A 25,883-nucleotide genomic window follows, 5' to 3' on the forward strand; every position below is an offset into this window, starting at 1 on the left:
TGTAAACCCTACACCACTCATTGTTGCTATCATCTACCTAACTCCTGGTCACTCTCCCTCATTTCTCGCCAGGTTGTGCTCTGGGCACACTGTCACTCTTATGCCTATTCTTAACGATGTTAGAGATGCATCCTAGCATCCCTTCACCTCCTCCTTCCCACTAATCTTGTTCTTTATCTTATGCTAGACATTCATTCCCCTCTCGTGCCTCCTTAAACTGACACATGATGAAATTATATAACTCTTCCATAACTTCCATATTGGGCATCCCATTATCTGACCTTACCCATATTATTAACTCATCCTTTTCCCACACTGCTACAATCTTTGGACCACACAAGGACCCAAACTCCGGTAATTCATTGTCCTTCATCCCCGTTGTATCTTCTCACTCCTCCTGGGTGATAAATCTTTATTAAAATCCATCTGTGCATTGCTGTTGTCTAAACCCTACTAGGCACATAATAGTTGGTCAATAAACATTTGTTGAATTAAAAAAGAAACGTATGTAAAGAACGTTTAAACCCGCAAGGCTTTTTTTCCTGCTTTTGCTTTTAAATATCTGACCATTCTCTCATGCCATTATAATACATATTTTTATCAAAGACCACAAATACCAGCTGAGTAGTTCACTGCTTTTTCCATAATTTGTCAAGGAACAGATAAGTCATAGTGTCTGTTAAGCTATTACATTTTATTCTTAAGTTACAATCCAACAAGAGACTGAGTTGAAGCAGCCATAAAACAAATAGGTTCTAGCCAGTTCCCCTCTTGCCAATGTTATATTTAGAGGATGAAGCACTGTTATCAAGAAGAGGCAGTCTCTACCTCTGGCCATGTTTTTCAGATACTTTCTATCATGTTTCTGACGTCCTTCAAAAAAAAAAGTTAATTTATCTGAGATAAAGTCAAGGGTTTTCAGTGTTCAGTGAATCAACCTGAACACACGAAGGCCAGTTCTATGACTCTTTTATTCATCAAATTTAACACGTTAAATTTTTTTTAATGGGACATTTTCCTTATAGAAAAAATATTCCCAAGCTTTAGGGATAAATATGAAGTAGGGATGTATGTGGCAATGGCCTTTCAGCAATAAGAGTCTATGAGCTGCAAGAGACTTGAAGATCAGACAGGTGATCCTCCTCCTGATATAGACAAGGACGAGGAAACCCAATGAGATTAAATAGCCGTTTAAATGTAATAAGGTCACGAACCCACGTGGACACCCAGGATGTCCAGTTTTCAGCAGCTTGTGCTTATTGAGTGTTCAAGGGGGGAGCAAACATCGCCAGCATTGCACATGCACCACAAAATCCTCCCAGTCCAGTAGTCCTATTATCCTCCCCTCTTTTCCCAAATAAGGACGTAGCCAAGAGAGGCTAATAACGTTTCTATATTACACAGCAAGTGAGGGGCAGCGCCTGACTTCAGCCTCTTTGAAGTCACTTTTCCCTAGAGCTTTAGGCCCTTTCCTAACCCTACAGAGGCTGTGTCTTCTACCTGGCCACCTGTTTGCCTTCCCCTCACCGTTAATACCCTATTGCAATGGCACTACTTTGGGAAGCCAATCCAGCCCTCTCTGCTGAATTCCAAGAAGACTTTGTTCATACCTCCATCAAAGCCTTACTCTTGTGACAGGATGAATTATCAATTTATGTTTCTTTCTTCTCTCAAGACTTAGCTCCGTGAAGACTCTTATTTTTCCCTTAGATTCCTTGGACTTAACATTTATAGATAGACGATGTCTAAACCTTGATAGCTGGATGACGATAAGACAAACTATACGTTTTGGAGAAATGAAGCTGATATATTCAAGTTTTGAAAGCAGTTTGCATCCTAAGTATTGTTTGTAGTTATTTGCAAACCAAGCTATCCATATTTCTTACAGAATCTAAATAATCAGGTGCCTTCCTATGTGGAGAGTTCTGCATCCTTTTCACAAATCGGCAAATAGGAGTAAAATGTAATTAAATCATTTTTTTTATAATCTGTTAATAAAGTTGGAGGAATGGCATTCTGGTAACCAGCTTGAGATTATTCCTCTTAAAGTATTTATTTCAGAGACTCATTTGCAGTGGTTTTAGAAATTCAATTCTGTACCTCTGTACAACAGTGTATGTAATTTAAAAGTCTGCTGTACTACAGATTCAGCTATTAAGTGCACAGATATTCCTAGAGTAAATACATCTGGTATTCAATTTCAAAATTATTTAAATTGCAGCATTTTCCAGAATGCAAAGTAGAAATATTTAAAATAGTGAACATAATGGACTACTTCAGAAATGTATCTTCTGTTTCATTCATGCTGCATTCGTTTTGATACTTCTATTTTTTAAAAAAATATCTGTCACATGGTGGGCAAGATACACCCCCCTTATATTTCTTTTAACAGACTTTTTCATATAAGGATGTTTCATTATGAAACAAAATGATTTTCTCTCTCTGCTACTCAAGATCTCTAAGAAATTTGCGAGTGATTGAACAAAATTGAATTTCATTACTGTTGTCCACCCCCAGCCAATATCCCTTAGATTTTTATTTTTTCCCAAATTATTTAAATTATTTTTCTAAAAAATGTGATAATTATTAGTAATCAAAATTATAGAAGCAGAAAGTAGAATGGTGCTTGTTAGGGGCAGGGGGGAGAGAGAATGTGAAGTTTAATGGACATAGAGTTGTGGCTTTATAAGATGAAAAAAGTTCTGGAAAAGGATTATGATGCGAGTAATACATTATGAATGTATTTAATAACACTGACCTGTACACTTAAAATTACTATGATAAATTTTATATTAGTGTATTTTACCATAATAAAAAATGGGGAAAAAATAATTGTAATAGTCACCTCAAAGTCTGTTCACTCTGGAAAAATACCAACATGAAATAAGAGTTGTCCAATGATATTTCACCAAATTGTTGGCAGATCTCCACTGAAAGCAATTCAAGAGCATGGTGCTCCAATATCAGCCCTGTCACCATTAACTCAATATGCTTACTTAATGCCCACTATACATGCGGCTTTCTGCTTAGGTCTTAGATGACAGTTACTATAAATCATGATATTTACCTCATTGATCACATACCCCATGACAGACACATTAATGAGAATGTAGGAATCCATACACAAAAATAAATAGCATATACATGATGTATGAATAAAAATGATATGAATATTCTAAAACATTATAATGATTCTTTCTGAAATTTCCACAAACACATACCAAACAAATATAAAGCTCTTAATGGACATATCTGAGGTGTTGCATTGCTAATAAAATTGTTATGTTTTAGAGATAAATGCTCATCTTATTTCTTTTATTTATGAAGATTATGTTATAAATAACATAACATTATATTACTAGAGGCCCAGTGCATGATTTAATCATGCACCTGGTGCACCAGCGGGCTGTCCGCCGGTGCCCCAGGCCTTCCGAAAGCCTCCGGCGCTGCGGAGGCTTTCGAAAGGCCTTGCGCCGGAGCAGACAGGCGGCCAGGTCCCCCGCTTTGGCCTTTGATCGCGGGGGACCTGTCCGGCTGGCTGTCCGCAGGCGCCCCAGGCCTTCCGAAAGCCTCCGGCGCTGCGGAGGCTTTCGAAAGGCCTTGCGCCGGAGCAGATAGGCGGCCAGGTCCCCCGCTTTGGCCTTTGATCGCGGGGGACCTGTCCGGCTGGCTGTCCGCAGGCGCCCCAGGCCTTCCGAAAGCCTCCGGCAGCCATGGTACAGACGCTGAGCTCCCGGCGCCAGAGGCGCCGCGAGCTCAGCGTCCTTCTGGCCCAATCAGCTACCCCGGCCACCCTGAGTCCCGCCCCCTGCGCCTCCTGCTGGCCCAATCGTGGGCGTAGCGGAGTGATGGTAATTTACATATTACCATTTTATTATGTAGGATGTTATACATACATAAACCAGAAAGTAATACTCATCTGTGAATGAGGTAATTAAAAAAAAGATTTAAAATTTTTTAATTGAACATCCTAATTCAAATATATTTTACTAGAGGCCCAGTGCATGAAATTTGTGCATGGATCGGGTCCCTAGGCCTGGCCGGCAATCAGGGCCAATCGGGGCCTTCCTTCCCCAGCTGCTGGCTGCCAGCCAGGGCCTTCCTTCATTCTGTGCCACCCCCTGGTGGTCAGCACACATCATAACAAGTGGTCGAACTCTCAGTTGGTCAAACTCCCGAGGAGACAATTTCCATATTAACCTTTTATTATATAGGATAGAGATGTCATTTATAACAAAATTGGGTAGTCTGTTTGGGAGAAGGTATAAAAACCTTCCAATGAAAATATAGGGGTTGACAAAAGTAGGTTTACAGCTGTTGTATGGAAATAATACAAAGAATATAATAATTAATAGATAATAATATAAGAAAAAACTGGGTTTCATGTACTCATAACTGTAAACCTACTTTTGCTCACCCCCGTATATGTCTGTGTATAAATAAGGAGGGGGGCAGAAAGAAGGAAGGAAGGAAGGAAGGAAGGAAGGAAGGAAGGAAGGAAGGAAGGAAGGAAGGAAAGATGGAAGAGGGAGGGAGGGAGGAAGAGCTGGGGAAAATTTTTGAGACCTCTGCCCTTCTCCCATGGATTGCTTATGTAATTTTCAAGTAACCACTATATTGAAAACACCTCAAGAACTACAGGAATTAAGAATTATGAAGTGAAACTCTTCTAGTTCCTTGTAACATGGAACCAGCCTTCCTTAATGTATTCAGTGTTCTGAATTTCCTATCATTGTTTTTTGTTTTTTTGTTTGTTTTTCCATCTCTGCAATAGGTCTTGCTTCTTGTTTTTGTTTGTTTGTTTGTTTTTGTTTTGTATCAAGGTAGCATTCTCTCTCCTGATACAAAGGGAGTGGAAATTTAGTATTCTGAAGCTCTGATAATGTCAGGAGCTGGTCAGTCCATTTTCCCTCCTTTTCTGGTTTACAAATGAAAGCAAGTCATAGAGGGAAATTAAAACCATAACAGCTTCTCTAACACTTTGTTCCTCAGGGTACTTGGACTAAAAGGATCGTACAACAGCAAAACACATCTATGGTACAAGTTATATGAGTCATCAGATGCTTTTTGTGTAATTCCAAAAAACTCATAAGCTAAATTGTACCGGGATAATTTGTGAGCAATGTTCTGACCCCTAGCATTGCCAAGTCTCACTTGACATTGTAGCCTGGAGGCATTTTTTTTTTAAGTGGACTGTGGCACTTTAATTTTATGATATCCAAAGCCCGTTCTGCCCCAAGCCATGTATAATTGTACATTCTTTGTTAAAAGGAAGAATGAAGAAAAACGGGGTTGGAGGTCGGTAAAGACAAGAAGCACTTTGACGAAACAACCAAATTGATGGGGCGTTACTTTAGAACACTGATACCCTAATACCGTTGTTTCTAGGGGAGAAACATAAGCTAGTGGTTAAGAGCACAGATTTCTGGGCTTATATCTGGCATCTTTATGTTTAGTCTAGAGCGAGTTATATCATTAACCTTTAATTTAGTCTCCAGTCCTTTATAGGATGGAGTTAAATCCTAGTACCTACTTGTTAGTGTGTTTGCGACAATTAGAACATTTAATACTATAGTCCATGTGTTTTGAATATTGCCAGTACTGCTTAAGCATTCTGAACTGAAAGAATATAGCCAATCAGTAGGGGACAAGTAGGAGTTAGTGTTTTCTTCAGGGTAGCTGTAAATATGTTATCTATTACAGTGATTGTGGCATCACTTCTTCCTCTAGAGATCTCTAAACAGGATTCGTCATTTCTTTTCAGCATAATTGATGTGCAGGCTGATTTATAAAGTGGGAAATGAAGTCAATGATCGTTTTACCCTAGTGATTCGATGGTAATTTTTCTCAAGCTTAGAATTAAATTTCAGATAGCTTATTAATTATAGAATATATTTTTAAAGCACCCTACCCAAATTTGTCATTTGTTCTAAAAATCAATTCACATTGAGTATGGTGAATCATGGTGTCATGCGTTCTGCATCCTTTTTTTTTCTTTAGTATTGTCATTTTCTCCAGGTTGTGGACCAAAAAACAAAAACAGGATACAATTACCATGGTGCATTTGGTGACTAAATCCATAAAAGAATTCTAGAACCAATTAGTTTAGTATTAGTTAGGAATAGCTGAAGGCTGGGAATAACTAGAGATGTAATTATCCTTCAAAGGTTTATTTCTCTCGGACAAACACAGACAAACCTAAGAATTCTGCTAAATTATCAAGCAAAAAAGTTGACCAGGTTAAAAGTACAGCCACTTCCTCAACACTCCACTTTCCTATGGGACTCCCTCTAAATAAAGTCATGTAAACCTGCACAGTAAGCTTGTCATGTTATACTTGCAGCCCATGTATGTTTGCTCTGTTTTTTGGAAGGTCTGTATCTTGGGCACTTACATTATTTTGTTAATGAAGAAAATGGAAGGGTAATGAAGTAAATGTGGCTATGAAACTCCAACATCATATTTACTCGTAAGTACAGGGAGAGCCAGACATTTTGGGAGTGATTTTGCCTTCAATTAGACCTGTACTGCTCAAAGGCTAACCCATGGATTAAAGCTGGTCTATGAGCTAAGAGTGACTGACCAGTCACAGAGTAGAAGTCTGTGCACTGCTTCCCTTCTTCATCTGCAAACCCCTCATCTCGGTGTGGACCAGCAAGAAGCCTTTTACAGACTAGAACCTTGAGAAGCACTGAGCTAGAATAGTGCAGGTTCAATCAGTTCTGCAAACCTACCCTTTGTCCATGTTAGGGTGCAGAGTCTGGCCTTGCCTCTTACTGCACATGTGCTGTATGATCCTGATAGAATTATTGGCCTTCTTTGTATCTTGGTCTTCTCCGTATGAAGAGAATGTGACACCTGATAACCCCTGAGGTCCTTTCCAGAGCTATAATTCAAATCTGTGCAATGATTGAGATTAGGTATAGCCACAGCTAGCAAGAGAGAAAAGGCTAAGTAAATTAAGGCAATTAAGTATTATACTATTACAATGATGTCTGTGAATATTGTATAAGATAGAAACACTATTATCATAAGTGTAACAAACAGTAGGTTCTACACTGTTTGCATGTATATCCTATTAGAGGCCTGGTGCATGAAATTCGTGCACAGGTAGGATCTCTAGGCCTGACTGGTGATCAGGCTGATCTGTGCGGTGACCAGCAGGGCAATCAGGGGTCCCCGCTGGCACCCACCTTGGCTGGCCTGGCACTGCCCGCTTGCTGGCCTGCCCCCTTCCCCTCCCCCTCCCCCCGCCGCCGGTCGCCTCCCTCTGCAGGGTGATAGGCAGGGCAATGTGGGGGGGCCCCTGCTCACAACCACCTTCGCTGGCCTGGGGCCTGCGGGCTGGGGGCAGCTCCTGTGTTGAGTGTCTGACCCCCGGTGGTCAGTGCGCATCATAGCAACTGGTCGTTCTGCCAGCTGTTCCGCTGTTTGGTCGATTTGCATATTAGGCTTTTATTATATAGGATTGCCACTAGTAAAAATGCCTTACAGAAATGACTGAGCATGACATTTTTTAAAACCATAATTTTAAAAGCATTGAGAAATTATCAGTCCTGTGCATTGAATTTTTTCTTGCTATGTTATCTACATTTTCATAACATGGTTATATTGTTCACATATCTAAATGAAAATAGCGCATAAATGCATTCAATTAAATAATACACCAATGATTTTGAGTCTTTTTCTATATAGCTCACTGCATGTAACTTCTATATACTCACCATTTGGAATTCCCTAGGCATTTTTTAGCTCCTCCTTCTTGCACCAGTTAGAGCTCTTCCAGAACAAACATTCCCAGCCACTCTGGAGTTCTGGAAGCTGTACATTGGACTGTACCTACATCACCTTCTATCACATTAAAGAGGCACAGCTTCTCCTAAAGTGACCTCCACCTGTCCTCTGTCTTACATCCCAGTCTTCTCAGGAACCTAAAATCACTTTCATCTTTAAAAATAAAACTTCCCTCCATGACTCTACATCCTTTTCCAGCTTTTCTCCATCATTCCTCTCCCCTTCACAACCAGACGTTTCTGAGAGTTGTTTACGCCAGCTGGCTCCTGTCCTGTACCTCTCCTTTGTACCTCACACTACTCCCATTAGTCCCACATCTCTGACGGTGTTAATACAGCCCATCCTCTGGTTGCCACTGACCCCCATGTAACCGTCTTGATTTCTGTGTCAGTCAGATATAGAATCTACTCCAGTATAAAACAGAAAATACATTTGTTAAGGGCCTGTAGGTAGCTCACAGATTTCTAAGGGGATCATGGACACAGTATCTATATTTGAACATCCAGGAGCAAGGCCCGACAGGGGTGCAGTAGGAAAACAATGCTGCTACTTCTGTACTGGAGCTTTATCCAGGCTGGTGTGTGTGTGTGTGTGTGTGTGTGTGTGTGTGTGTGTGTGTGTGTATGCCCAGGTTGTGGGTTCGATCCCCAGATTGTGCAAGAAGCAGCCGATCAATGATTCTCTCTCACCATTGATGTTGCTCTCTCTCTCTCTCTCTCTCTCTCTCTCTCTCTCTCTCTCTCTCTCCCTTTCTCTCTGAAATTAGTAAAAATATATTTAAAAAGTAAAAATAAAATAAAAATAAACCCTTTATCTGGAAAACTATGTTGCAGATTTTAACATGGTAATACTAACATTGTCTCCTCAAGATAAGCATGCCATTTTATGGTTTGCAGCATCAACAAAGATAAGTAATTTTAGCTTACAATATCAGATTTTCTTTGTTACAGCATGGTTCTTTGAGTTTAAATTTAGGTCATGTTGTAGCAGTTCTTACGTTTCAATTCCGGGATCTAAGGCTGGAATAATATTTACTGGTTCTGTTTCTTGTTTGTTTCTCCTTCTCTCCTCCCCACCAGTATGGTCCAAGAATTAATGAATTGTGTTCATCAAAGATGAACTAATGGCCTTATTTCCATAAAAACAGACTTGCCATTCTGCCAGCTTTTCTTTCTGCAAGCTTGCCTGAAGAAAATGGTCCATTTGTTAAAATTTTAAAAGAAATAAGACAATGTTTATCTCCCATAAATCTGATTATGGCATAGACCTTAAGCTGCTTTTGTTTTACCAAAAGAGAACTTTTGTAAAATCTGCGGTGGAAACTGTAATCACCTATCCCCTAAAAACTAATGGAGAAAACTAACTTTCTTAGCTTCCTGACATATTCATTGTAAATGAAACACATATTTTCTCACCATCAAAATTCAAATAAACTATTAGTGATACAAGCTTACCTTGGGGAAGATGGAGACTGGAATTTGTAGGGGAGGTTTCTAGAGAGGAGGCTATTTTTCAGGTAAAGAACTACAGAAATCACCCTAGCTGGTTTGGCTCAGTGGATAAGTGTCGGCCTGGGGACTGAAGGGTCCTGGGTTCAATTCCAGTCAAGGGCACATGCTGGGGTTGCAGGCTCGATCCCCAGTAGGGGGTGTGCAGGAGGCAGCTGATCAATGATTCTCTCTCATCATTGATGTTTCTACCTATCTCTCTGAAATAATATATATATATATATATATATATATATATATATATATATATATATTTTAATGTATGGTTCAAAAGTCATAACCATGTAAAAAGTTATAATCTGAAAATCTGACTTCTAATTGTCCCTTTTCCCTCTTCTTTATCCCTGCCCACCCTCTAAGGAAACCAAGATCACATCTGGCTTGTCCCTCTTTGGTAAAAGTACATAACTATTTATGCAAATATGTATATGTAGGTATGTGTGTGTATCACATTCACACGTATCCTATTTCCTTTTATACACCCACACAAAACATGATTCTGTCCGTTTATCGCCTCATTTAACACAGATGTGCTAGAAATTATCTTATGTCAGTCACAGAGATAGTTATTATTTTCACAGGTGCATTGTTCTCCGTTTTATAAATGCGCCCTCTGGTGAGTTTTCCTAACCATTCAGACCCAAAGACAGGAACCCCAAGGCAGCCCCAGTGTTCCTCTCAGCAGAAATCCATAGAGCAGTCCAAGCCGGTGAAGGCTCAAGGGCAGTCCATCAGCCCTTTTCCCACATGACACACCTCAGGGCAAGGAGATGAGATCCACAGCAGGTGGCGTGGGAGGAGGGAAGGGGGAGGGGGTGGGGAGGCGCCATGGCTCTCAGGGAGCCAGTATCTCTTATAACAACTCCATAGGCATAGTTTTCAGGGTCCCCATAAGGCAGAAGCCTAGTTACAAAAGTCACCATCCTCAGTGAAGGTATTTATAATTTATTTACAACCCCCCTCCCCCGCCACCAAGCTAGATGCAATTTACCAGCCACGGGTCATTTTCATCAGAGGCAATATTGCCGGGATATGGCTGAAATCCTATTTTATCAAGTTGCCAGGAGCACAGTAGTTGGGACAGTGAGCCAATCCTCGTGCAGAAGGGAAAAGATTTGACTAACACTTTATCCACAGAATGTTTCGTAGTTTATCCTGCCAGCCATGGCCCATCTTCATAGACATTTTGGTTGCTTCCCATCTTTTTTTACTCTAAATTACATTGCAATGTATAACATGCACGTGTTGTTTCATTTTAATAGAGAGGAATCTTCACCGTAGATTTTTGGAGGTGGGATTGGCTACATAAAGTATAAATGTATATGTACTTTTGTTGGATATGGCCAGATTACCCTGCATACGGGCTGAATGATTTTGTTTTCCCTCTAGTAGTAGATAGAAAGTAGCTCTTTCTCCATTGCTTTTCTGACAGATGTTGCCTAGCTTTTGATTCATAAATCTGATATTTGGAAAGCAGCATAGCAATGTAATACAATTTGTATTTTACTAAGTGTAAGGTTAAAGTTTGTTCTCTTATGTTAAAGTGCAATTATGTATTTCTTCTTAGTGAACCATATATGTATATCTTTTGCCCATTTTACTCGGTTTTTGCTTCTTTTTTAAAAGAGCTCTTTATTTATGTGGAAATTAACCCTTTAAGCTATAAATTAATAATATTCCTCCCCTTTGTCATCATCAGTCTATAGATTGTGCTCATGGTGGTGTTTTTGTTTGTTTTCCATGTTTTTCTGTCATGCAAATAGTCTATTTTTTTCTAGAATTTGATAATCATTTGCAAGACTTTCCCTTCTCCTGGGTTATAAGATTTCAACTCGTGTTTTCTTTACTACTTGTATATTTTTAATTTTTGCATCTATGTCTGGAATATATTTAGAGTATATTTTGGTATATATTTGGAGGATTTAATTAATTTTAATCTCTCTCTAAATAGCTATTATTTCTTCTAACACTACTCAAAAGAATCCTTTCCTTGTTATTCTATACTAAATTTCTATTTTCTCTGTATATAGTATCAATATTGAACTAGGTTTACCTGTGAAAGACAAGTAAGAATGACATTTTACAAAATAAATCAAATTATTTTCCATTTATTTAAAGCTAGATTACTTAATTTGATCCATGTAAATAATCTTTAAAGAGAGCACAGGATAAAATGCATGAACTCATTTATTTGTATTGCTGCTCACTCATCACTTTGTAAAGTCATGTAGTTGAAATAATCAGCCCAATTCTGCTCTCTATTCTGATCAGCATCCAGGCTGGGCAGCTCATGGCTTCATGCTGAATTCCAAGTTCAGGGGAGCAGATGGTGGTCCCTGCCTCCCCAAGCTTCTTCTCTCTTAGCAGAGTGCCTCAAAAGGAGAGCTCAGAGAATGGATTTGGGTTCTTTTCCCAAACTGAGGTTGCCATATCAAAGGACCACAATCAATCAATCAATCAATAAGCTATCTTTGATACTGGATTGCTGTATGTTCAGAAATTCTTTTTTCCACTTCTTTTAGAGGAAGGGAGAGGGAGAGAGAGATAGAAACATCAATGATGAGAGAGAATCATTGATTGGCTGCCTCATGCATGCCCCCCACTGGGAATGGAAACCTGGACATGTGCTCTGACCTAGAATGGATCCCTGACCTCCTGGTTCATGGCTCGATGCTCAACCACTGAGCCACACCGGCCGGGCAGTACAAAAAATCCTTTCTAAAATGTTACCAACCCAATTAATGATGAAATTAAGGGTTGCTGACAACATCTAATTTGCTAAGGCTAAGGAGGAATTTTTAATAAGTCGTATCCTGTTTATAACAGCTTTATGCCTGGTAACTGGAAAGGCAGCTTTTTCTGGCCAATTACAGCATTAAGGAAACATTCCTTTTTCCCTCCACTCCACAGTCATTTTCAATATGGTAACTAGAGAGTTGCAAGGCCTTCTGACATCTATTCTGCTTTTAACAGGGGGTTTTGTGGTGAGGAAGCTGTTGAAAATGAATAGCGCTCTTAAGAACATGTTTTATGTGACAAGTTTAAACAAGGGATGCAGGGCCAAACACAATGAAGGGGGTGTGTTATTAGGAGAAATACTAGTCATGTTGAATCGATTTTGTCTGCCTGTTAAAACTCAGAAACACTGACTTTCGCTGTGCTGATTATATGTAAGTGAGCAGCCAGAAGTAAATTACTGTACAACAAGCCACCGAAAACACTATCAGCTCTCAGCTCTGGAAACGTAAGAAACTGTGTAAATATGTCACCAGTGGGGACAGCTCTTTTCTTGGGGCTCGTTTTCTCCAGTCATTTTTACATGCTGGAAAAAAACACTCCTCATTATATTTCAAGAGTGACATGCGACACAGCTTAATATTCCTAAAATACATCTGAATTCTAACACACCTCTTGAGTTTCATTTCCATCTTATTTCTTAGGTCTGGACACTATCTTTGGCCTGTTATAAACTGTACATAGTCGGAACTTAATATATGTATGTCAGATGATTTTCTATATTCATAAATCTTCAATTATAAGTCACAACCTATATGTTTTTAACTTTGGATCAAATCTCTCATAGTTCATATCTAATGGAAACAAAGTACTGTAAATTTATTGGTGTAATGAGCCACCAGCAGGTATTTAAATAAGTACTGACTCTTATAATCTCCCTACTGATAGAGAAATTTAGCTGTAATGATTCCAGGTTACTTTGGAAATGTATAGAAGCCTAGACCATCAGGAGAGATTGACAAAATCCAGTAATTACGTGGAACAGAGCGATGCAAGGCATTTTCCCAACAGCATGTGAATTGCTTATACTTTTTAACCCTCCTGTGCATACTAATATTTCTGGCTGCACATGACAAATCAATGTAATCCGCATTCACTGGGTGGCCAGTGACAAGAGGGCTCTCTCTTAGATGCTGCAGATGCAAATAATTCTATAAGTCCCCTTATCTTCCAAACACTTGTACAGAAAAGACAAGCACATAAAAATAAGGATAATTAACATAAATTGAGAGGTTGTCATGTTCCCAGCACTATGCTTATTACAAGGATCTTTTCCTTTAATCTTCACACATCCTGGTGAATTGGGTAATGCTATTATCTTCATTTTATAATCCCATGACCTAGGGCTCAAGATGGTTTGGTAACTGGCCCAAAGCGTAAGAGGTAGAGCTATAATTTGAACTCTCAACTACTATATTAGACTATAAAATGCATTTTCCGACCTTCGGTACAGACAATGAGTATTAGAACATTGCTACTCAGTGTGTGATCACATGTGATCCATGTGCTGTTGGGCAAAGCCTTTGTTATTGGTCCATGACAAAGTAAGTAATGACATTGAGGCTAAGCAGTTAGAAATGTTAAAGCAATTTGACGGTAATTTTATGTCTATTAAATCTAATAGCAAAAACTAATTGGGTCTTGTATATTCCATGGGATCTTTTCATTTTGTTATTTATTTTTATTGTATTTAACCGAAGTATAGCTCCGTGGCTGATTGGAAATTAAAAAAAACCAAAACAAAAAACAACAAAAACACAAGACAAAACAAACCCTGGTCCTTTACCACCAACAGTGCATCCAGAGCATTAGTGAGGCCAGAAAGTATCATAGATGAAGTAGGAATTATGATGACAAGGAGAATAGCTGATGATCATTGAGTACTTGCTATGTGATCATCATTGTGCTTAGTGTCTCTCTCTCGCTCTCTCTCTTCCTCTCTCTCTCTCTGTATGTGTGTGTGTATATATGTGTGTGTATACATATATACATATATACTAGTATACATATACATGTATACATATATACAACATATATGTATATGCATATAAACTATATATTCAGTACCATAAATATACATATATGTATATCTATATATATAAAAGGCTAAGTGACCAACCATATGTCTGTCCAGCTGTCCAACCAACCGGCCGGTACATATGATGTGCACTGGCAATTTAAAAATAAATGTTGACTCGCATATGCGTGATATTTGTCCCCATCTGACACTGGCCTCCTATTTAAATTAATTCAAAGATAGTTTCCTGTGATGCCAGCATTTGCGATGACTATTAATAAATCACAAGGACAAACTCTAGGCAAAGTAGGAATATTCCTACCTGAACCCGTTTTTGGACATAGTCAGTTATATGTTGCTTTCTCTTGAGTTCGAAGAGCGTGTGACATTAAAGTTAAAGTTGTAAATACTTCATCACAAGGGAAATTAGTCAAGCATTCTGAAATTGTTTTTACGGTTAATATGGTATACAGGGAGATATTAGAATAAGCTTAATGAATTCATCAGTGCTTGTTTGTATCAATGTTTTTTATATCATGTTTTTGTTGTTTTTATATTATGTCTTTGTTGTTATATCATGTTGTTATTGTTTGTTTATTAATCAATTTATATATTATTTTCATATACATTTTACTAATTTTCTTTCATCTCTGACACTTCTATTATAGAGAAAGGGTGAATAGCAATATTAACATATTTCTTCTAATTAATTTCCTTTCAATGTGCATGAATCCATGCACTGGGCCACTAGTACATATATATCTGTGTGTGGAGAGAGTTATTTAATATCTCACAACAACTCTAGAATTCTGAGTACATATTTATCATGCCTGCTATATTTGATTATGTTCTGTATATTACTGACAATATCCACTTCTCCCCCAAGAGTTACTCTTTGAAAGAAAACAAAACAAAAACAATAGGATTCCTTATATTACCAACTAGAGGCCCAGTGCACAAAATTCGTGCATGGGTGGGGTCCCTAGGCCTGGCCGGCCATGAGGGCCAATCAGGGCCTTCCTTCCCCAGCTGCTGGCTGCTGGCTGGGGCCTTCCTTTGTTCTGTGTCACCCCCTGGTGGCCAGCGCACGTCATAGCGAGCGATAGAACGCCCAGTCTCCCAGTCAAACGCTCGAGGGGACACTTTGCATATTAGCCTTTTATATATAGAGATGCATTTCCATGCATACATAAGGGAGGAGAATAATTATGGTTCCTTAACCTACTCCCCCCCCCAAAAAAAAAAAACAACAACAACAACACAATAACCTGTCATTTTACTTCTTAGCCTTTTCTACGTTTCAGATAGTACTGAGTGAGATGTGAATAGCGTGTCAGAGGCTTCTGGGTAGAGCCTTTATCCCTTCATCTTCACACACAGCCTTTCTAATAGCGGCTCCCACTCTTCCTGGAATGAGGAAATATGTTTTACTGTGTGAGTGAAGAGAGCTGATTGAATGGACTGCATCGTTTGTGTACTGTCTGGTGTATTTATGAAAAAAGGAAAAAGATTGAGCTGCTATTAACTTTATAACATGGGCCAGTTGGCTGAAAACACTTATCTGAAAAGCAGATTGAAGGGAAGTAATAAATTTGATGAAACAGCCATAATAATGTGCTCTAGGGAAACATCCCCATAAATCCTCTTCGACCATTTTTTTACCTTGAATAGAACACGAGCTTTGGAAGAAGGTTCCTGGTTATGTGATTGTATCTTTAAATGTTCTCTTTTAGATGTCTATTGGTGTAAGACCAACTATACAGAATGTAGCTTTGGAAACAATAGGCAATGAACGCATTCAGACGCGGAATATACCTGAGGAGGTGGCATGTGAAGCTCTTCCTCGTACAGAAAGTAACATGAAGGGCAAGTGCGAATCGGAGGCGACCTACATGGCTTAGTTGTAGAAAAAGATTGAATAGCATACAAGGATACTGCAATAAACACAGACATAAATGGGATATGTTTTGTGTTTTCGCTCCTTCTGGGGATGCTTCCACATAGTATTAATCTCTTTATCCCCATTGAAGGTATTTATATGAACATTTTTCTGTATGAAACTTCCACAGCAATTATCCCTGATTTGGTAGCTTCCTTAAATCCATGTATGAATAATTATTATTAGGAGAAATGGTCTCTGGCACACCCTTTTTCAAATATTGTGGTTTTGTTTTCTCTTCTAATTTTTTTTTCTTTTCCCACTTTAAGACTTTTTTTTTTCTTTCCTTATAGTAACTTGCTTATCTTTATGTGAATTGAAATCATGAGCATCCCTTCTCTCTGAAAGAGCAGTTTGATGACCCTGAAAATGAATATGTCACGCAGATGAAAGTGCAGTCAGTACTTTCCTAAGTAAACATGTATGGCTCCACGTTCATCGTGGCATATTTTAGAATGGACAAGGAAAGTCCCGGGGTTATGCTAAGGGCTCTCATTGTCCCCATGCAGTGTTTATGCCAAAGAGTGCTCTTAACTGTCAGGTATTTTTGGTCCAATTTCTGAAACATTTACCCTAAGCTAATGCTGCCTTTCTAAACTAAAGCAAAGCCCAGATAAGTCAGGTAAAAATTGGATTTCTAAAAGCTCTACTGTATGAGTATCAGTCTTCTTGACTTTCTAAAATTGCCAAGTAATTGAATGACCTTCCCCTTTATCTCAGGGCAAATCTGGAGTCTGTAAGGAAACCTGTGCTAGAAAGAAGCCTTCCATCTCTCTTGTTTCACTCATTTAACACATATTGACTGAGCTCACTGGTTCTCAGGCTCATTCGTGCGTTGAAGTTCCTGGAAGTAATGTGCTTTTTTTTTTTTTTTTTTTTTACCACATATCGTTTTGATGACATGGACATCCAAGTGACTAATTTTGCATGTATGTGTACAATTACATAACTGCTGGTGTATACGAGATTCCAAAATGCAAAAACATTAGCAGATACCAACATTTTCAGAAGGAAAAAAGTGATAAACTTTATGAGAAACATTTCTCCCCATTAAATTAACTTCTTTCCTCTGAGCAAAATAGAGGAATGGTTCTCTGTGGCATAAAAGACTGGCTCCAGCTCACAAAATTCCACTTCTTGGCGGGAGCTTAATAGAGACACATAATTACCCCTCCATGTGCACCAAGAATACTAAAATGGACGGCTCAGCCTCTGCACTCAGCTCCTGGGCTTGTAGGAAAAGCACATGTGGCCCAGCTATAGAACCATATGGATTTCAGGTCAGAGACGCTGGGGCAGTGCCAGGTACCCTCCCACACAGGCTGGGAGGGGCTGCAGACTGCCTGGAGGAAGTGCCTCCACCAGGTGCTGGGGACTCCAAAAGGGGGGAGACGCTAGAGCAGTGGTTCTCAACCTTTCTAATGTCGCAACCTTTAATACAGTTCCTCATGTGGTGGTGACCCCCAACCATAAAATTATTTTCGCTGCTACTTCATAACTAATTTTGCTACTGTTAATGAATCGTAATGTAAATATCTGTGTTTTCCGATGGTCTTAGGCGACCCTGCTAGCGGTTTTCAACCTGTGGGTCATCGCGACCCACAGGTTGAGAACCGCTGCTGTAGAGCCGGATCAGTAATTTAAACAGGCTTGTATGCAAATTACAGTGGTGGGTGCACAGTGCTCTTCCCAAATGGGAAGAAAGAAGAAAGGGACAGGATGATAAGTAAGATGAGCATTGAAAGGGTAGTACAATGGTCCCCTCTTAACCGGGGGATACATCCCAAGATCCCCCGCAGATGCCTGAAACTGTGGGTAGTACCAAGCCCTGTGTATACTGTTTGTTCCTATATATGCCTGTGATGAAGTTTAATTCATAAGTGAGGAACATTAAGAGATTAACAACAATAATTAATAATAAGATAGAACAATTATAACCATATACTGAAATAAAATTGATGTGGATGTGGTCTCCCTCTCTCTCAAATATCTTATTGTACTGGACTCACCCTTCTTGTGATGATGTGAGATGATACAGTGCCTACGGACTGAGACGAAGTGAGGTACTCAGAACAATACACAATTTAAAACGAATGAATTGTATATTTCTGGAATTTTCCATTTAATACTTTCAGACCACCATTGACCATGGGTAACTGAAACTGTAGAAAGTGAAACTTCAGATAAGAGGGAACTACTGTATCACAATTTTGAAAATAGCACACTAAAATATATGCCCCGATTCCACCTCCCTCCCCCCAAAAAAAGAAGCAAAAACTAGTTTGGGCACAACTCTTTTTGGCTAAATATGCTTGAGACAAGAAGACACATTGAAAGCTTGCTTCATTGCATAGACATATGCTGGCTTGGCTAAAGCAGGGTAATTATCAGACATTTAAGACTGAGTAGTGAGTTATTTCTGTTCAAAGGGAAAATACATCACAACGAGGCATAAATATCTGCACATGGTGAGTGGCTTCCCTGTCCATCCCAGTGCTAATGAGAGCCTCATAGGTTTGGCTTATTTAGCAAATACCTTTTGGTGGGCTAAACTCCAAATCAACAAATATATGGCAAAACTGAATGCTTTCACTAAACATGACAAGATGGCTGCAATTATCATGAAGTTTGTTGGATAGGGAGTTGATTGTGGGTACTATGAGTCATTTGAGACTTAGTTCATTTTACATGTGATAAAAATTGCAATGTCATGGTGAAATGAAAAAACCAAGCCATCAGTCTTCTTTCTTCACTCATCAAGCCTTTGTGTAGATCCCTGAGATAGGAAGATTCCACCCAATGGAAATAAAAACCTGCCCAATAAGAAGTAAATGATGTCTCGGCAAAAAGACACTGGTGGGAATCTTCAACATCCCAGCCTGAAAACATTGTACCACACCAACTTGTTGGCAACATTATGAACGATTCTCTCCAGTATTACCTTGATATATATATATATATATATATACATATATATATATATATATATATATACACACACACACACACACACACACACACACACACACACTAGTGGCCTGGTGCACGGATTCATGCACATTGAAAGGAAAATAATGAGAAGAAATATTTTAATATTTAATATTGGATTTTTGTATTCCACATGGTCCATGTACCATATTTGATTTTACAATTTGAAAAAGTCAAGGACACTGGTCTTCATTCGGAATTTCTGCCTTAATTATACAGTCAATGTCGTGTTCCATTCATAATTTGGATTCACTATCTAATATCAATAATATGTGAGCGTGAGGCAGTCCATGTTTCTGAAATTCAATGACATGAATTTTAGCTGTAACTTTGCCAAGTAAATTTAATTTACATATATAATTTAAAAGAGCATTCAGCCTAATATTCAAAACCCTGGCTACCAAGTCAGGTCTGTTTTCAACTTTTTGCCAGTGTTGTAAATTATCTGTACTATCTGCCCACTTTGGGTTGCACGTCATGGTTATAAATAAATCGGACTTGCCATACTTCATTACAATTGCCATAGCATCCTGATATCGCTGCTGCATATTTATGGGACTACCCTCAAAAGACAATGGAAGTATTTTCTTTTACCAATCAGCACATTGTGATATTCAGATCTAGATGTGAGATAAACCATCAAACCAATATATTTTTCAACTCTCAACTTAGATTGGTTTGCTTTAATGAAATGTATCCAATTGTCTTCCATTTTTTAATATGAATCGACAATATACTGTTGAGTTAATTTTGCTGCACTTAAAATAGGATTGAACATGTCCCACACAGAGAGATGAAATCCATAATGCTGCATTTGTGTGACTCGTGTCCTTACATCTTGTCTGGTATTACTGTTGACTAGAAGCCCGATGCACGAAGATTCATGCTAGAATGGGCTTTCCTTTCCCTGGCTGCTGGCACCGCCTTTCCACTCTGGCCCAGCCCCTTTCTGCTCAGGCCCCGGAGCCACCTCTTTCCGCTCCGAGAGCTGCCTCCTTCCACTCTGGCCCCTCCTTCCCATGCTGCCAGGGGCCTGAGAGACCGGGGGTGGGGCAGAATGCCTGCGTCCCTCCCCCATCACTCAGCGGCTGACTATGCAAATTAACTGTCAACTTTGTTGGGTTAATTTGCATATCACTCCTGATTGGCTGGTAGTGTAATGGAGGTACGGTCAATTTGCATGTTTGTCTATTATTAGGTAAGATTACACTGTCGTCTCTGAGTCTTCATGCAATATCTGTTCCCCAGCCTTTTTCACCATGTGGAAAGAATAGGGTATGTCATTGCATCTAATATAGGAAACTGGATACTGATTTGTTTCATTTTAGTGGCATTCGGATGATTGGGATCTGGTTTACAGTGAATGAGCAAGTCCCTTTCAAAAAGAGGTTCTCCATCATCGTTTCTGCATATGACGGCAACTTCGGTTACACAGGGATAATTATATCTACCTGAATCACTATTATGATCGTATTTAATCATAAATCATTTAATCATGTTACTTCTGTAGGAGCAATACCTTTACCTTTTGCTGCTGCTTCATATTGGGCTTCCTGCTTGCTCTGTGGCGGCAGCCATTTTTGTTGGGATTTATTTATCTTCTATAATTTAAACTTTGTAGCCTTGAGCGGAGGCCTGGGCCCGCCAGGGCAGGCATAAAGCTTGGCTTTCTCTATTGCCGGGGGCAACCCAAGCCTCATGCTCTCTCCGTGGCTGCAGCCATCTTGGTTGGGTTAATTTGCATACCTGCTCCTGATTGGCTGGTGGGCATGGCTTGTGGTGTAGTAGAGGTACGGTCAATTTGCGTATTACTCTTTTATTAGATAGGATTAGTTTCAGGTGTACAGCATAGTGATATATAGACACATATAATTTTTGAAGTGATCCAAGAAAAAACCGATAGTTGCCAAAGTAGATTTCAGCAAGGATTTGAGAAATAAATCAGTTTATATATCATAAATCATCTTCACTCTTGAATTTGTGTTTAGCTCACTGTAAAACTGTAGGTGATGGTTTTCTTCCCTCTGCACATGGAAAACACTACTCCCTTCCTTCACCTTTCTGGCATCTAGTATTGCTACTGTCTGTACAGGCTATGCCCTGGGGGTAATAATTCAGCTTACTCCTTTATCTCACAGTTCTGTGGTTCTATTAGAATGCATGTAAGTGTGGCTCTACTTTTATTTTATTGGTCCTGGGCAGCATGTCATGTACTCTTGTAATGTGAGGCTTTGTTTCGTTGTGTTTTCTTTCAATTCTGGAAAGTTCTCAGCCAAATTCCCTGAAAATAATACTTCTCTGGTAATCCGTGAGTTTTCTGCTTATGATAAAAATCTTATTGGGCATATGTTGGAGCCTTTCAATGCTACACTGTACTTGTCTCCTTTGTGTTTCATCTTTTTATCTTCCGCTGAATTCTGGGCACAGCACCGTCTCTTATTCTCTGTGGGAAGATATTATTTCCTTCGAATATTTTTGATGACTATGTGTTTTTGTTTTTACATTTGTTTTTCATTCTCTCTTCTTGTTTTCCTGCTTTCCTATACTTGTTTTTATAATTCATTGTTCTCTTGCATGAGTAGCACAAATGTTCTCATAGTCTTTCCTTTATCACATTGTTTACGTTAAATGTACGCATATTAAACTAGTTTTAGATGATTCTGTTTTTGTATTTGATCAGGAATGTAGCCATCTCCTGGTTGTTGATTTGGCTCTCTATTTTTCAGTGTTATTTAGGTTTTTTGTTTTCAAGAAACACATCAAGTGAGAGGTATATTTCTCACTCTCACTCATTCTTCATAATGTGATGCTTTTCTCTTGTCTCCGCTGGTCCCTTGGAACATTCTTTCATCAGCATCTCAGGATCCCTACCCCCCATTCATCAGTGGTTCTGGACGGGTCTCTGACCCATGTCACTGAGCCTGTGGGCTGCTTGGCCCAGGGCAGGGCTAGATGCCTTTCTCTGCATCCTCTCCCTCCTGCAGCCTGACACCACTGAGTGGGATAGATAGTGTTTTCAGCATCTTTTTATGAGTATCAGACCCACAGCCCCTGACTTCATGCAGGTGCCCTGGAATCTGGTCTCTCAGTGGAGAGCTCACAGTGGAGCACTTTATACCCCCTGGAGTATGGGGCCTCTGTGTCTATCTGTTCCCGCACCTGAATTACAAAATGTCTGTGGCTTTAGCCCCCATTTACTGACCATTTTGTAGTTTTCTGGTTTAAAGAGATCCTATCTTGTTTTCAAGAATACAGTAGTTTTAAAAAGTATCTATTATTGCATTTAGAACAAAAGATATAATGTGTAAAGCATGAGGTCACAATGCCAAAATAACCTGAAGTGCTTTACATTTTTCATATGTGTTGCTCTCAGTTACACACATGACCATATATGTATGTGATTTACATACATTGCATATATCTGAAAAACACCATTCAGTAGAATTCATTCCTTTTCCAAAGAGGTCATAGTAAATTTGATATTATTGTACTAAAACAAAATTTTTTTTTTATCCTCAACTAAGTCCCAGATCAGGGTTGGGCTTATACAAAGAAATCAACTCACTTGGTCTAATATTTAAGGTCACAGGTACGGTACTCTGTACCCCAATAGTTTTCTTATTTGCCATGATAAGTAATATAAGTCCCACCAGAGTAATTCTTCTTGATTGGATCCCTTTTTATCTTTTCACAATTCTCTACAAAATGAAAATAGATCTGGGTGGTGGAGGGGAAGGAGGTGATGCCTTTGCAACAAGGTTATGTAACAGCACAAGGCGCGTTGCCAATATTATCAAGATTAGCCCGGGAAGGTGCACCGGAAGTGCCAAAAAGGAGATTGAATGTTTAAAAAAAAAATGTGAGAGAACACCACAAACAAACTTGATCTTCCACACAATGTTATGTCATTAAAAACCTCCAGTGGTGATTTATGGAGCTCAGTTAACCTTACTGTAAACATCAGTGGTATGGAGACATGAGAAATACACACCCTTTACAATCATTTAAAGGTGTTCATACTGGAAAGCAGATGTAATCATTGAGTAAAGAAGGAAGTTAAAAATACATTTTCAAGCCTTATATTTACCTTCCCAACTGATTCTGATTATGTGGCCATATTGTTGCTATGATTTTATGCAGCAGGTCCTAATAGAAGTTTGTCCCCAAAAGCTTTTAGGATATCCTCCTAAAAACTTTTCTGGAGAAATTTTAACTTGACAGCCCAGGCCTATTTGTTTTTACTTTTTCTTCCCTCCCCCACCTTTTAATCAAATTATGCTTCCTTACTTCCTTATCTTTATTGTGATTTTTCCCCCCTACCTTATGTTTTCTCTCTCTTTCAGCCAATCCGGGACTACGGTAGCTGAAATGCGAAAGAGGCAGCAGTCACAAAATGAGGGAACACCTGCCGTGTCTCAAGCACCTGGAAACCAGAGGCCCAACAACACATGTTGCTTTTGTTGGTGCTGTTGTTGCAGCTGCTCCTGGTATGTCCTGTTATCTGTAAGATACCCTAGCTCAGTGCGGTCATAGTGAGAGTGAACATCATGTCAGTTCTTAGGGTCATACAAACATCTCAAACTGTCTTCTTCCTTTAAAAGTAAAAGTTACTGGAGAACATCAGTGTTTTAATGCTAACCTTTCTATATGCAGAATGCATTTCCTCAGAATCTATCCTTAAATTGATAGTAAAGAATGAAGAATTATCTTATATCATGTTTTGCTTCACCCATGTTTCTTAAAGATATGGGTGAAAATAAGATTATGGTTGTATATTTATTTAACAATAAACAATGTTCTCCAATGTAACAGAAGGTGCAAGAACATTGAGATACTATCTAGTAGTATTGGATGTATGTGTTTTAGTTTTACGCTGTTTCATAGGGTGTTGCTCATTCAGTCCCAGAGTCAGAAAACTGAGTCAGGGTGGCCACCTCAGCCTCAGAGCCCTGACAAAGGCAGTAAAAGGAATCGTGTTGCAGACTCGTGCTGACAGCTCTAAAGGCCAGGGGCTATGATGGGTATGAAGGCCAAGTCGGTTAATTAGAAACTCTGAACTCAGAGCCAGAGAATCTGCTTTCCATTGCGATTTTATCACTGACTGGCTCTGTGACATTAAAGTTGTAATCTCTGCTCTTTGGCTTCCTTGTTGGCAAAATGATGAAGAGTTACACAAGTTGAATCCCAAGATCCTGTCTAGTCCATGATTCAGGCACTTCAGAAAACCTTCTGCAGTTCCAAATTCCCAAAGGTCCTTCAAATAAAAAAAGCAGTAAGACCCTGAGTCCCAAGATATGTGCAGATGCGTTTTCTCAAGGAGATGTTAGACTAATGGAACTTTCCAAAGAACCATAGGTTTCGAGCTCCTCTAAGACCCAACTCACAAGGGGATCTTCTGGGTTAGGGGTGGTTTTCTGGATCCTCCCCTGCCCCCCCCCCCTCGCACTAAACTATTTCAAACCCTAGAGAAAGTACCAAATGCCTGTATGATCTCCACTAGTTCCCAGCATCCATTCGGGTTATTGTTATGATGTAGTGGCATGATGTTCTAGGATTGTGGCTAAAGTAGAAGATGAAATGTGTCCCGGTGCAGTGGTAAAATTGGTGTAGAACAAGCTCTGACCATTGAGAACACTTCATTTGCAGAAAACCATCAGATATTGTGATTCGGAAGATTTAAAGTAGCTTTTATATATATCAAAGTTGCTGCCCAGATGATGATTCTTTGTTAAGTATAGTAAAAAATTATTCCTTTTATTTCATTTTTAAGCCTTGACTATTTCAGATGGAGGAAATAGAGTTCTAGAAGAGAGAAATATTTCAATAAAAACATAATTTTTATTTCTGTATCACACCTAAAGAGATCACCAACCTCTGGTCTTAACCCATGAAATGCAGTAGATTATGGCCTGGTGCAAATGAGACTTAATATGGTGGCTCTGAACTTGAACTGCCTGTGTTCAAAACTCATCCTCATCCATCACTATCTGCTTGACCTTCAGCAAGTTCCTTAATGTCCTCAGATTCCTCATCTGTCAAATGACAGTAATAAGAATCCCTACCTCATAAGGTTTCTGTAAACATTAAATGAAATAAAGCACATAGGAGCTGAGAACAGTGCTTGACACATTTAAGCATGCATTTAATAAGAGTTAGCTCACTGGGCTATTGAACACTTCATATTGGAAACATAAAATCTCTTTAACGAGGAGCTGGTTTGAAATAAAGTATGTTAAAAATATCAGCTTGCCCTAACCGGTTTGGCTCAGTGGATAGAGCATCGGCCTGCAGACTGAAAGGTCCCAGGTTTGATTCCGGTCAAGGGCATGTACCTTGGTTGCGGGCACATCCCAGTAGGAGGTGTGCAGGAGGCTGCTGATCGATGTTTCTCTGTCATCAATGTTTCAACCTCTCTATTCCTCTCCCTTCCTCTCTGTAAAAAATCAATAAAATATATTTTTTTAAAAGAACAAAAAACATCTGCTTGTGGTTATAATACAAAAAATACATTGGAAAGGAAAGCTATTTTATTTAAATTCTATATAAACATCTCAAATACATTGCTACACATTGCTGAGAATTATACTACTTCTATTTCTCATTTGCACCAGACCATGTTCCAATAATTAGTATATGATTTTATCTACCTGCCAAATTTAATTCTGAATTGCTTCAGGATTAAAACACCAAAACAGCCCTAGCTGGTTTGGCTCAGTGGATAGAGTGTCGGATTTTGGACTGAAGGGTCCTGGGTTCTATTCCAATCAGGGGCACATGCCCAGGTTGTGGGCTCGATCCCCAGTAGGGGGCATAAAGAAGGCAGCCAATCAATAATTCTCTC

At 39.2% G+C, this 25,883-nt stretch overlaps 1 protein-coding gene across 3 annotated transcripts in view; it reads left to right on the plus strand.

Moving 5' to 3' along the window:
• The window catches only part of RGS17 (regulator of G protein signaling 17), an 86,747-nt gene that overhangs the window by 23,948 nt on the left and 36,916 nt on the right, over positions 1-25,883 (plus strand). For all 3 annotated transcript variants that reach the window (XM_079779847.1, XM_079779845.1, XM_079779846.1), the window contains one exon: positions 23,386-23,529. In XM_079779847.1, the coding sequence (XP_079635973.1) occupies positions 23,411-23,529 (119 nt within the window). In that variant the 5' untranslated portion in view covers positions 23,386-23,410. The remainder of the gene's footprint in view (positions 1-23,385; positions 23,530-25,883) is intronic.

The sequence above is a fragment of the Cnephaeus nilssonii genome (genome assembly GCF_951640355.1).
Source record: "Cnephaeus nilssonii genome assembly, chromosome: 9".
Lineage (NCBI taxonomy): Eukaryota > Metazoa > Chordata > Mammalia > Chiroptera > Vespertilionidae > Cnephaeus > Cnephaeus nilssonii.